The sequence below is a fragment of the Antechinus flavipes genome, chromosome 2 (assembly GCF_016432865.1).
Source record: "Antechinus flavipes isolate AdamAnt ecotype Samford, QLD, Australia chromosome 2, AdamAnt_v2, whole genome shotgun sequence".
Classification (NCBI taxonomy): Eukaryota; Metazoa; Chordata; class Mammalia; order Dasyuromorphia; family Dasyuridae; genus Antechinus; species Antechinus flavipes.
In genome coordinates this window covers 275,149,577-275,163,197 of record NC_067399.1, presented here as the reverse complement: position 1 = coordinate 275,163,197, position 13,621 = coordinate 275,149,577, and the positions used below count along the sequence as shown (strand labels likewise).

The 13,621-nt window shown below is 37.6% G+C and overlaps 1 protein-coding gene across 1 annotated transcript in view; it reads left to right on the top strand.

Moving 5' to 3' along the window:
* The first annotated feature begins 200 nt into the window (after positions 1-200).
* Positions 201-13,621, top strand: part of PLA2G4D (phospholipase A2 group IVD) — a 35,770-nt gene continuing 22,349 nt past the window's right edge. Inside the window, exons 1-11 of the mRNA XM_051973654.1 lie at positions 201-257; positions 686-758; positions 2,807-2,943; positions 4,315-4,446; positions 5,259-5,299; positions 6,056-6,098; positions 7,406-7,469; positions 10,576-10,712; positions 11,501-11,605; positions 11,820-11,857; positions 12,069-12,204. Coding sequence (XP_051829614.1) covers positions 201-257; positions 686-758; positions 2,807-2,943; positions 4,315-4,446; positions 5,259-5,299; positions 6,056-6,098; positions 7,406-7,469; positions 10,576-10,712; positions 11,501-11,605; positions 11,820-11,857; positions 12,069-12,204 — 963 coding nt within the window. The remainder of the gene's footprint in view (positions 258-685; positions 759-2,806; positions 2,944-4,314; positions 4,447-5,258; positions 5,300-6,055; positions 6,099-7,405; positions 7,470-10,575; positions 10,713-11,500; positions 11,606-11,819; positions 11,858-12,068; positions 12,205-13,621) is intronic.

Below are 13,621 nucleotides of genomic sequence, written 5' to 3'. Positions count from 1 at the left end.
AATAGGGAATTATTAGCAGAAGGAAAGCACTGGAATCAAGAGAAAGTGGTGAAAGACTTTCTATAAAAGAGAATTTCAGCTGGACTTTAAAAGGACCCAGGGAAGTCAGTAGTAGAGTTGAATAGAAGCAGCATTCTAGGTTAATTCCCAGATGGGAGCCCAGACAGGATCAAAACCATTCTGGAGAGCAATTTGGAACTATGGCCAAAGGGCTAGAAAACTGTGCATGCTTTTTGATCCAGCAGTCTCTGTACTGGGTCAGTATACCAGAGATCATAAAAGAAAGAAAAGGGACCCACATGTGCAAAAATATTTGTAGTAACTTTTTTGTGGTGGCAAGGAACCCAGTATATATATACTATCCCATAGAGTAGAAATTTCTACCCTAGTTTCTAATTTTGAATTTTTTAGTTTTTGGTACTCCCCTTGTACATTTGAGGAAACTGAGTTGGTAAGTATGTGAAGTCAATTAGAAGTAGGCTCAACACTACATATCAAGCCACCAAAGAGGCCTTAGAATAGAAATCTCAGGAGATTTCTCCAACCTGGAGACGCTGCAACAATTCTCTTTCCATGAGAATTCTACAGAGAGCAGAATGTCTCCCGGAAACTTTACTGCTTTCTTAGCTTGGCTTTGGGACATTTTGTTTAATTGGGACACTTATTCACATTGTTTTCCCTTCAGAGTCAAGCCTCTACCTGTTGCCGGCTCTCTGTGAAGATCCTGGAAGCGAGGAACTTGTCCAAGACTGACCTATGTGAGTAGCTCACTCACAATTCATGGAAAGGATCTAGAGCAGGATATCTCTGGGTTGACCCTGTGCTATTTTTTCCCCTTCAGAGATAATTCATTTTCCTTAATTCTTATTGTTAACTTTTGTCCATCACTTTCATGTCCGACTATATGTCTTTTTCCTCCTCTATCTTGCAAGCCATCTGTTGTCAGTCAACAAGCATTTATTAAGAGCTTATTATATGTCAGGCTTAGGGAGAGTGAGGTGGTGCCACAGATAGATAGAGCTCTGGACTTGGAATCAGGAGAACCTGAGTTCAGTTCTGGTCTCAGACTCCTGAGCAAGTCACTTAACCCCTATTGCTTCAGTTTCATCATCTGTAAAATGAGCTGAAGAAGAAAATGACAAATCACTCCAATATCTTTGCCAAGACAACCCAAAATGGAGTCAAGAAGAATCAGACATGATTAAACAACAAAAAGAACAGCATATTTCTGTCCCTGTGCTAAATACAAGGGTAGAAATGGAGATTACAAAGAAAGTAAAAAACATGTACCCTGCCCTTAAGGACCCTCCCTTAATTAAGAACAAGAGAAGGGGAAAAATTGGTTCAGCAAAATTAACCAACACACAAGTAAATTGGACAATCTACACAGCTTTCCATATCCATAGTCTACCACTTCTTCCATGAAGGGGGAGAAGTGAATTTTTTTTTCTTTTTTCTTTTCAAGGCAATTGGGGTTAAATGACTTATTTAGGGTCACATAGCTAGTGTTATATATCTGAGGCTGAATCTGAGGACCTTTTGATTTCAAGGCCAGTCCTTTGTTTACTGTGCCATCTAGCAAATCTAGAGAAATTTGCACTAGACTACTTCAGGGATTTGTAGTTTTACCAGTATAAATGCTCCCTCCATAGATTCAGTCGTGATCCTTCTTTGTCTCAGCAGACAGCTTTGTGGGGCACTGCCAGTGAAGAAAGTTATTTTCCTTCCAAGATAATCCCAATAGATTTTGGATAGAATATGCCATCTGCATCCAGAAAAAGAACTATGGAGATTGAATGTAAATCAACATATGCTATGTTCACTTCTTTTTCTGTGTTTTTTTTTCCCCTTAGCTTTTCCTTTGTTCTGATTTTTCTTGCTCAATATGATTCATAAAGAAATGTTATTAAAAATAAATAACATGTTAAAAATAGAATTTAAAAAAAAAATTCTCTTCCTGAGCTTGTCTGGCAATGCGGTTCTCTAATCTTTCCCAAGCTGGGGGTCAGACAGCAGGCACAATCTATTGTGGGGCATGTGCTCCAAGCCTTCCCAAATGGCTGACAGCACTTTCTCTCTTCTGAGACAGACTTTGGGAAGCCAGTCTCATTTCTGTGCCACAGTGAAGCTTCACCGTAAGATCAGACTATCCAAATAACAACTGGCATCCCAATAAGATCATAAATTATTCATTCAACAAACATTTTATTAAGTATTTGGATTAAAGCCAAGGATTAAGGATAAAGTATAGGATTAAAGCCAGAAGGGAATTTAGGATCATCCTGGTCCACTCCCTCATTTTATAGATAAGGAAAGTAAGACTCAAAGACTTGAAGTGATTTGAACCCAAATCCATCATACTTTTCCATTCTACTAGGTTGCCTCCCTTTTGCTAGGAAAAAAGAAGATACAAAGTTGAGGTCCTTGATTGAAGGAAGCTTCCTGTCTAGTGAGATAATAGTCACTGAATAATAAATTAATGGGATCTTAAAATGAAACCTGCAAAGGGACTACCCTCAAGACAGTAGGATACGAGCATGGTGGGGGCATCAAGGTGGAACAGTGGTTAGAGTTATGGGCTTAGAATCAGGAAAACTCCTATTCCTGAGTTCAAATCAGCCTTAAACATGTTCCAGTTGTGTGACCCTTAATTCTGTTTGCCTCAGTTTCCTCATATATAAAATTAGCTGGAGAAAGAAATGGCAAACTACTCTAGTATCTTTGCTGGGAAAGTATCCAAATGGGGTCATAGAGTCTTTGACATGACTAAAAAAACTTGACATCCTTCTCTCTCCCTTTGTGGCAGTAAGTGAAGCTGATCCCTATGTGGTCCTACAGCTGCCAACAGCATCAAGTACCACATTTAAGACCAAAATTATCTCCAATTCAAATCACCCCATTTGGAATGAGACCTTCAACTTCCAGATTCAGAGGCAAGTCAAGGTAAAGACCAGACCCCAAAAGAGGGAATTGGCCTGTAGCCTTTTCCAAAAAGTGGGCATACTCCTTCAACATCCCACTGCCAGGGGGTGGGGGCAGGTAGACATTACTCGGGGTGAAAATAAGGCTTTTTTGTTTTCTGAGAAGGATGCTTCTCAGGGATGGAGAGAACCTCCCTGTAGAAATCTGCCAGAAAATGAGACTCTTTTTTAAAAGGAGAATGTAGTTGCCATTTGTATCTGTAATAATGTCAAAAAATACTTTATGTTTTTTGAGAGTTTTATGTATATTTCCTCTTTTGATTCTTATAAAAACCCAATGAGATAAGAGATATATTATTATTGTCCCATTTTCCAGATGAGGAAACTGAAAGTGAGAGGGGTGAGAAGCTACATATGTATGTCTGCATCTGTATGCCCATGTTTATATTCATGGATTCATTTTTGCACTTAGAATTATAGGCTTTATATAAAGGATCATTTAGTTCGACCCTTTCATTTTTATAGACTGCTAGACTTAGTGTCAGGGAAATCAGGATTTAAGATCCTGCCTCATACATTTATTGTTAGATTGTGATTGGTTAAATAATTTAACTTTCTGTGCCTCAATTTCCTCATCTATAGAATATAAAGAGTGGGATTTGATGTCCTCTAAAATCCCTTCTGGATGTAAACCTATGTTCCTAAGAGTTACAATGTCTTATGGGATGGATGTAAGAACTAGAAGAAACTTGAGAGACTATCTAGTCCATCACCCTCTTTTTACAGATAAGGAAACTGAGGCACAGTGATATGACTGCTGAAGGTTCTAACCTTCTGACTTAAGAGCCAGGGCTCATTCCTCTTCATTATGCTAATTCCCATTGGTTATTGTAATGTTCTTCCCAACCAATTTACCTCAGTTCCCATTCAGACTTTCTCCCTTTAGATTCCAATTAGACAGCCAGGAGATGAGCTCTGTTAACCCAAAAGGCTGAGTTTAGGGATTTAGCCTCAAATGGACAAGTAGAATATCAACATTATAACGCTGGTCAGTTAAGTTGAGACACTTGGGATTCAAAGTAAATGTTACTACCATTGCACATGGCTGAACCAATGATTCTGTAAGGGAAATCCTGTCCCTATCCCTGTCCCTGTCCTTGTTCCTTGCCCCTATATTTGGCTAAGATCATCCAGCTACTTGTGTTGTGTGTATCTGTATACATATGTATATCACCATGCATAATTATCTATCTATCTATCCATCTATCCATTCATCCATCCATCCTTCTATCCATCTATCTATCCATCTCCATCTATCCATTCATCTATCTATGTATCTGTGTATCTATTTCTATCATCTATACTTTCCATGTATTTGTTCCTGGGTGTCCAGAATATTCTGGAGCTGAAAATCTATGATGCAGATTTAGTGACAGAAGATGATATCCTCTTCACTGTCTTTTTTGATACCATTGAAATCAACCCTGGCAAGCCTATCCGAAAGACTTTCACTCTGAATCCACAGGTAAAGGGAAAAAATTTCTAGGAGGGGAGGGCAAATTAGGCTTTTCCCCATGTACCATAAGGTAGAAGAATCTTCCCTGGGGAAAGGGGAGCTCCATGGAATCATGCAGCATCTTTCCAAGGACATGTTTATAGAGGGTGTATCTAATGTGCAAAGACCCTTCTAATGTTTCAAATAATTTTTTTAAAGTTTGGCAAATAAACATTATTTTATGTTTGAATTAAGAGGCAGTTGTGGTACAGAACTGTGCTTTAAATCTGACACATACTCTGTGTGACACCCTGGGCAATTAATTATTGCCCAATGTTATCTGGGCAATTGATTAATATTTAATTTATATACACTATATTTAATATAATCATTTTATATTATTATTTAATAATATTCCTTTCAATATAATAAATTATTTAATTATTATATAATTTAATTAATAATTAATATCTCAGTGTTCTAGAAAACTCTCCAAGATTAGAAGTTTCAGAGAAGATGTTGACCTACCTTTATAGTATGAATTTCCTTATCTGAGAGTTCCCTATATCAATAAAATCACAGGTCTAACTTCTGTTCTATTACTAAACAGTTAATAAATATTCATCTTAATTTAAAAAATTTAAATTCTCTAAGTGCATACCCTAAGGTCCTTACCTGTGTGTCCTTCTCATTGTCCTTTTCTTAACACTAGGGGATACCACTCAGTACCTAGCACATAGTTGACACCTAATAAATGTTTATTGATTGCAAGATAAGGGTGGAGCTTCCAGGGAGAGAGAAGGAGGATTCTTTCATCTATTCTTTTTCTCTTGGAATTTCAGGGACAGGAGGAGCTGGATGTGGAGTTCCAGGTAGAGGAAATGTGAGTACATGTGGAAAGCAAATTGGGTGGAAAGTCACTGTGTGTAATGGAACAGAGACAGAGCCTATTTCTGATTGGGGATCACCCAGTTCCTGCCTCAGGTCTTCAGCTTCCTTTTGGACACTGAAGGGCATCTGTCCAGTAGATTTGGAATTTTCCAAAAATCTTATTCCCTTGGAATCCCTGACTATACCAAAAAGTGTTTTGTTTTTGTTTTGTATTTTTTTTTTTTTGAGGGAGTGGGAGTGGGGATGGGAGGGAATGAGAAGATTAGATGGTGTAGTGCTTGGAGCATTGAATTTGCTGTCAGGAAAACCAAGTTTTAAATCCTTCCTAAGACACTCACAGGTTGTTTGTCTTGGGCTTCTCTCAGCCTTCATTTCCTCATCTCTAAAATGGGCATAATAACAGCATTCGTAATGCTGTTAGGACATAATAAAATAACATGTAAAAAGTACTATATAAATGTAATCTAGCTGGGAAGTCTCAAAGGGACAGAGACTCTTCCAAGTATTCTTGACAATGGGAAGGGCATGTGTATGTATGTGTGTGTATGTATGCATGTGTATGTGTATGTATGTGTATATATGTTCATGTATGAATGTGTGTGTGTGTGTGTGTGTGTGTGTAGATAGGGATGGAGCTCTGAGCTTTCTCAACCTTTGGAAAATTTATGACTCAGGCCAGGACCAGAGGGTTTACTTTGCTTCCCATTCCCATTTCCTTTTCTGATTCTAAATGCTTTGATTTCTACAGATCGAATTCTCCAGAAAACCTGATCACCAACAATGTTCTCGTGGTAACAAGATTGTGGGAGCTCTCTCTAGGAAGAGCAGGAATCAGAACCGGGGAGGGGGAGGGGGGAGTTGAGATGTCAGAATAAGGGGGCTAGAGGGTCAGGACAGGTACTTAAGGCAGGAGAGTGAAACTGGTGCCTAAAATATTCTCTATGCCATCCATTCCTGAGGCCCAGACAGGGCTTCAGAATGTCAGGGCTTAAACAGAACTGTTCATTTGACACCAGGGACATGCTAGTAAATATTTATCCTGGGAGCTGGGAGGGTGGGGGGATGTGCCTTTTATAAAATTTTAAGTTAAATCTGAATTATTAAAACTTTCTTAGGTTTAGACAATCAGCAAAACAACACACCGAGTCTTAATGTGTTGTGTTTGCCAATTTCTGAGGTGTAAATGCTCACAATGAAAATGTGTCAGTTATTTATCCAAGCTGCTTGGCACTAGTCCCTGGGGCAGGGATAGAGGGAGGAGGTTGTGACGCTTAGGCATATTCCTTTGAGAGCAGTAGGAAATGGAACTGGGAATTCCAAGTGGTTTATAAGTCTCTACACTTCCTGAATAAGCTTAGGCTTAAAAAATTAGAACAATAAAGGACTTCAAGAGATAATTTGCCCTTGATCCTCATCTCTCAGGAACATGACATCATGGAATCACAGGATATTTTATCCCCATCTTTCATTTGAGCCAATTGAGGCCCAGAGAAGTTTCATTGACTTATTAATCCATTATACTTCCATTCTTTTTTTCTTTATTGTTAGAAAGATTTTGACTTAACATATTTCCCTCCAATTACATGTTAAAACAATTTTAAAACTTTTTTTAAATTTTGAATTTTAAATTCTATTGTTCTTCCATTCCAAGAACTTGGGGACTGGGGTGGGTAACCTAACTCCTGTCCACACTGGATTTGGATTTAGGTCAGGAAGCAGGACAGACTTCTGGAAGATTCATTTCTAGTCTTGGCCACCAGGTGGGAGTATGATTCCATCTACAAGTGCTTTGGGAGCTGATTGCTTGAGAGCTGGGGACAGGGTAGATGTTCTTAAAGACTTCTTGAATCAACAAGACCATTATTTTGGTGTCCAGAATAATGAAGGCAGGAATCTAAAGGCAGCTTTTGCATATTTTTTCCCCTCAAACCTCAAGGAAAAATGTGAAGAATATTCAGTAAGGCTTGCATCCATTCTCATTTTCATAACTTGAATTTGAGAAAGGGAGAGGAAGTATATAGTCCTTAGAGTTGGGTAATAGTGATAATCAGGCCCTGTACCTCACCATCCCTTTCTCCTTTTAAACTATCTGTTCTAGGCTCGGGAGCTATCCTGCCTGACTGTGCAGGTGGACAAAATGGGGAGCACAGCAAAGGTCACAGGTAACCCCAAGTCACAATCAGAACCAACCCCAGAACATGGCAAGGAATAGTCCTGCCATCATCCACCTTATTTGGAGCTAGGGCAACGCCTTTTAGGGCGGCCATTGATAAACTCAATTGTGCTCAAAGGAGAGTGATCTGTAATCAGTTAGTTAACAAACATTTATTAATGTGCCAGGAATTGTGGTAAGGGCTGGGTACACAAAGTAAAATAAGAAACAGTCCCTATTTCAAGGAACTCACAGTTTGAGGGGAGAGGCAACATGCCAACTATTATGTACAATCAATCAATAGAGGGAAGGTCCTAGAATTAGGAGAAATTAGAAAAGGCTTCCTTTAGAAAGTGGGGTTTTATCTGGGACTTGAAGCAAGCCAGAGAAACCAGAAGGTGGAGGTGAGGAGGGAGAGCATTCTGGGCATGAGGGGCAGTCAATGAAAATGATAGTTGGGCGATAGATTATTTTGTTCAAATAACACTAAGGAAGTGGATGTCACTGGGTCAAAAAATTTGTGTGTGAGGTATAAGGTATGATAAGATATATAAGACTGAAAGGGGGAGGGGATGGGGAAGAGTCCAGGACAATAACAATTATTGCATAAAATTTGGTTGAAATGTTTTCCCTGGAGAAGAAAGTTATTTGAGGTGCACAATAGATATCTTCATATATGTGGAAGGTTGTCTTGTCAAAGAAGGATGTGATTTTTTTCTGCTTGGCTCCAGAGGGCACAAACTAAGAGCAGAAGGTAGAGAGAGAAATTCTTGGCTTGCTATAATTAAAAGCTCTCTAACGATTATAGCTGCCCCCAAATGGAATGGTTACCTTGATAGCAGTTTGCTTCTCAGCAATCTTAAAGGAAAGCTTGGATAACCACTATTCGGGGATATTGAAGAGAGATCAGATCTATGTTGAACCAGATGGTTCATTTGTTCATTTGTCCATCTACCCATCCATCCATCCATCTATCCATTCATCCAATATTTATTGGTAGTTGTAGGTTTAGAGCTGGAGGGGATCACAGAAGTAATTTAATCTAATTCCCTCAGTGTGGGGAGACACTAGAGAAGCAAATGGTTAACCACTCCAATATGTTTGTCCAGAAAAACCCATGGACAAGTCCATAGGGTCATGAAGAGTTGAATATGACTGAAAAGACTGAACAACAATAACAACAATACAATACATAAATTATATACATAATAATAGAATAAAAGTATATATAATATACTTTGTATATATACTATAGATTCAAGGTACCCTATATATACTTTTATACATATATAATATGTTACGCACACATGCTACATGCATATATACTACCCACATATATGTGTATACGTATATATGTTACTATGTATACAATGTACTTTGTATATACTTTGTTTATACACAACATATTTACCTACATGTGTTACATATTTATGTATATATAATACACACTCATATATAATACATATACCTAAATGTATCACTTATTGTAATAATTATGTGTAATACACATATATGTAGTATGGATACAATGTAACGTGCATATACTTTGTACATATACAACATGTTACATATATATTCTACATTTATGTATATATAACCATACAATATATATGTACTATGGCTACACTGTACTTTGTATATACAGAATATGTTACACAATGCTACATTTGTGTATATATAATCACGTACACATATGTACATACATATATGTACTATGGATACAATATACTTTATACATCCTTTGCCCATACACAACACACTGCAAACATATGTTACCCATGTCACACACATATGTAGTATGTATACAATGTACTTTGTATATACTTTGTACACATACAACATGTTACTATATATGCTATATTATGTATATACAACACACATATATGTACTATGTATATAATGTACCATATATACTTTGTATATATACAACATGTTACTATGTATGCTACATTACATATACATAACACACATGTATATACACACATATGTACTATGGATATAATATACCTTGTATATACTTTGTACATATGTAATTTTTACATATTGTAGGTACAAAGTATATACAAGATACATTGTATCCATAGTCTCTCTATATGTGTATATATAGTACGTTGTATTTATAGTATATGGATGTCTCGATAGTATATAGTAAATATTACTTGTATATATGTAATACTATTGTGTATTGTCATACACAATATCATGTTACTTGTGTATATATTATATATATATATACATATACATATGCATATATATACATATATATGTATATATACTCTGTATACAATATATGATAATTCAATAAATATATTGCATATGAGATAAATACATAGTAATTTCTTGGGGAAGGGCATTAGAAAAGGTGGATGGGGAAGTGGCAGTTGAGCTGAATTCGGAAGGAAGTTAGAGGTAGAGGTGAGAGAGGAATACATTTTAAGACTAGAGAACAGTGTAGTAAAGGTGTAGCCAAAGGAGTGTGTATTTTTCCCTTCAGGCAATATAGGGAGCCACTCTACTTCTAGTAGGAGAGTAAGATGTTTGGATCTATACTTTAGGAGTATTATTGGTGGGGCATTCCTTCTTTTAAATCTGAGATTCTGTGAATCTGTCATCCTGGAGAAACAGGGCTAGCCTGGCCTGGAGATAAAGATATTGCTGAAGGATCTCTCTGAATTCTGTGTTGGGATAGATTTTCTGCTCCTAATTTTACTCACCCTCCACAGCATTAAAGCAGATAGTAACACAACTTTTCTAGGCACTGAAGGAGAGAACATGGTCCTTGATACAATACTGTTATTGTTCATTCAGTTGCATCCAACTTTTCATGACCTCATTGGCTTTTCTTGGCAAAAATACTAGACTGGCTCACCATTACCTTCTCCAGTGTGTCCCCATTTTACAGATGAGGAACAGAGACAAATAGGGGTTAAATGACCTGCCTAGAGTCACACAGTTAATATCTGAGACATGCTGTGTCTTTGTATATCATAGGGGAGCTGGGATTGAGAAAAGGGTCCCAAATAGCTGGGCAAGACTGGGATGAGACTCTGGTACCTTATTTAAGATAAGAAGTATTACAGATCCAATACCTGAACTTCCTCACTTTCCTTCCCCAGAGGAGGATAAGCTGGAACTGGCAGTGAAGGGATCCTATGAGGATACACAGATCTCTGCTCTGGGCTCTGACATGGATGACTCCTTCCTTTTCCACTATATAACCACTCAAGAGACAGAGATGAAAGGTTGCCTGAAGGTAGGTCTTAGTGGCTTGGAATGTCTCCTCTGCCTCCAGCACCTAATTTTTTAGGAGAGAACATCTTGTAAATCTTAAGCACGATATACATTTTAGTTATCATTTACAGATGTGGTCAGGAAAAAATGAGTTTGAATCCTCCCTCAGTCATGGCCATATGGCCATGTAGTTAGAATATGACTGAGGAAGGATTCAAACTCAGATTTTCCTGACCACATCTGTAAATGATAACTAAAATGTATATCGTGCTTAAGATTCACAAAATCCTTTAAATATATTATCTCATTTGATTCTGATCATAACCGTGAAAGATGGGTTCTAGTATTGTCCCCATTTTATAGATGAAGAAATTGAGATATAGAGAGATTGTGGCTTGCTCATGTTCACATAGTTCCTGAGGTAGGATTTAAACTGTTTTTAAGTCTTGTAGTGTTTCAGTACCAAAGTACTTACTTTCCAGCTCTAAATCTATGATTCTCCATTCTCTCTTTTACTCACATCGCAGGGGTACCTGAGTTCAAATATGATCTCAGATTCTTAATACTTCCTAGCTATGTGAAGCCAGGAAAGTCACTTAACCTGAATTGCCTTAGCAAAAAAAAAAAAATGCAAAAAAAGAAATGGATAATAAAAAAATTAAAAACACACTAAAAGTGACCAAGGTGATAGTGGTACCTTGTAGCTCTGCTTGAATGGTAATTATGGTTAAGGAGACCTCCTTAGCAATATGAAATAGATAGGGTCTTGTCTCTTCTTGGCAGCTGCTCAAAGGTCCCTTTTCTTTACAGAGCCGTGATGTTGAAGGGAGCAATGGCATCCCTGACGAGAACCTCATTGTGCCCCTGAAGTCCCTTCCTATGGAAGAAGTGGCAGTCAACGTTCCTGCCCCAGATGTAAGCAGCTTTCTGGATGTGATTCTCTTGCTGGCTGCCTAGTCCTGGGGTGGCCATGGAAAGACTGGTATTATGAGAATGTGGAGGGAAAGAGGATGGATCCTTGGTTTTTAGCTCCAAGAAAAGTAGAATTGCTGGAGTAGATTTACAGTACTGATGATGGTCCAGCGGGATGATGTTTATGTATGAATGCTATTCTTCCCTTTGTTTATAGGCCACAGCACTGAGGTTGAAGCTCAGGGCCAATTCTTGGTAAGAAACCAACTTTGGAGTGTGTAGAGGCCAATGGAGGAGGTGGGGAAAGGGTTTTGGAAAGCAAAGGATGAGGACTGGGAGAATTGGTGTGGGAGAGAATGGTTAGTAGGAGGATGGACACATGGACTCCCCTCACTAGGGGCTCAGAGGGACCTTGGATTTCTAAGGGACCTCATGATCCACTTTATCCTTTTTATCCCTGTAGCAGCTCTGAGAAGCTGGCTGTTCGCCTGGGCTTTGGGCTGTGTGATGAGGAACAAGCATTCCTGAAGAAGAGGAAGCAGGTGGTAGCCAAGGCCCTGAAACGGGTTCTGCAGCTGGAGCATGAGTTGCAGGAAGATGAGGTTTGAGGGATGAAATGGGATGGGTTTGGGAGGGGGCTTCTGCTTTTTTCCCAGTATCCCAAGCTCTGTAGAAGATACTCATTAGGGGACAGAAGTCCTGGGTTCAAATTTTGGCCCTGCTTCATATTATTATGGATTTAAAATTGGAAAGAACTTTATGAGGTCATCTAAATCAAACCCTTCATCCTAAAGATGAATCAATTAATCTATTAGTCAAAAGGCATTCATTAAATGCTTTCAGGCATTGTCCTAGCTGCTAGAAATATGAAGGCAAAAATTAAAGTCTCTGTTCTCCAGAAATTTACATTCTATCAGCTTTTTACACTATCTCATTTTCTCACTTCATTCTTACCACATGCCTGTGATATATACAAACACATGCATAATATATATACATGGTGAGATGTGTATTATATGTACGTATGTTATATATAATATACGTACACATATATCAAGTAATATTATTTTCACTTCAGATAGGGAAATTGAGGCACAGAAAAGTTAACTGACTTAGAAATGTTTATTGATTTGACATAGCCAATAAATGTTAGAGCCATGTTTTAACTCCAGATCTTGCTTTTTCCACTCCATGATTTCTTTCCTACAAAGTAAAAGGTGAACTTCATGAATGCTTATTTCTTAATTTCTAGGCTAACTTCCCTCTCATTCCCTAGGGATGTATGTGTAAAAAACAAAACAGATGAAAAAACCAAGGGAAACAACATTGTATAGTTATGAGTAAACTGAAATGTATGTGAAATAATTTGGCAGATGAAGTACCAGCAGCTGGAGGTGAAGGTGGGAGACCCAATGAAAAAACTGAAATTCAGAGAATTTATTTTTGTATTAAATTTTTAAAAATCAATGAGCATTTTTTCTCCCTTTCACTTTCCCCCAACACTGAGAGGGAGAAACACACACACACACACACACACACACACACACACACACACACAATCACTATTGTTGGAATAGATATGCATAGTCAAACAAAACAAATTTCCACATGGACCATGTTCAAAAATGTATGTCTCATTCTGCATCTAGTATATGAATATAATATTGTTGTGACATAAAATATGATAAAAAGGAATTTCTTTTTTTCCCTTGTGCCATTATTTTTTTTCAATTAAAGCTTTTAATTTTCAAAATATATGCATGGATAATTTTTCAACATTGACCCTTGCATAAACTTGTGTTCCAAATTTTCCCCTCTTTCCCTTCCCCCTTCCCCTAGATGGCAAGCAATCTAATATATGTTATACATGTTAAAATATATGTTAAATCCAATATATGTAAACATATTTATACAATTATCTTGCTACACAAGAAAAATCAGATCAAAAAGGAAAGAAAATGAATAAGAAAATAAAATGCAAGTGAACAACAACAAAGAGTGAGAATGTTATATTGTGAT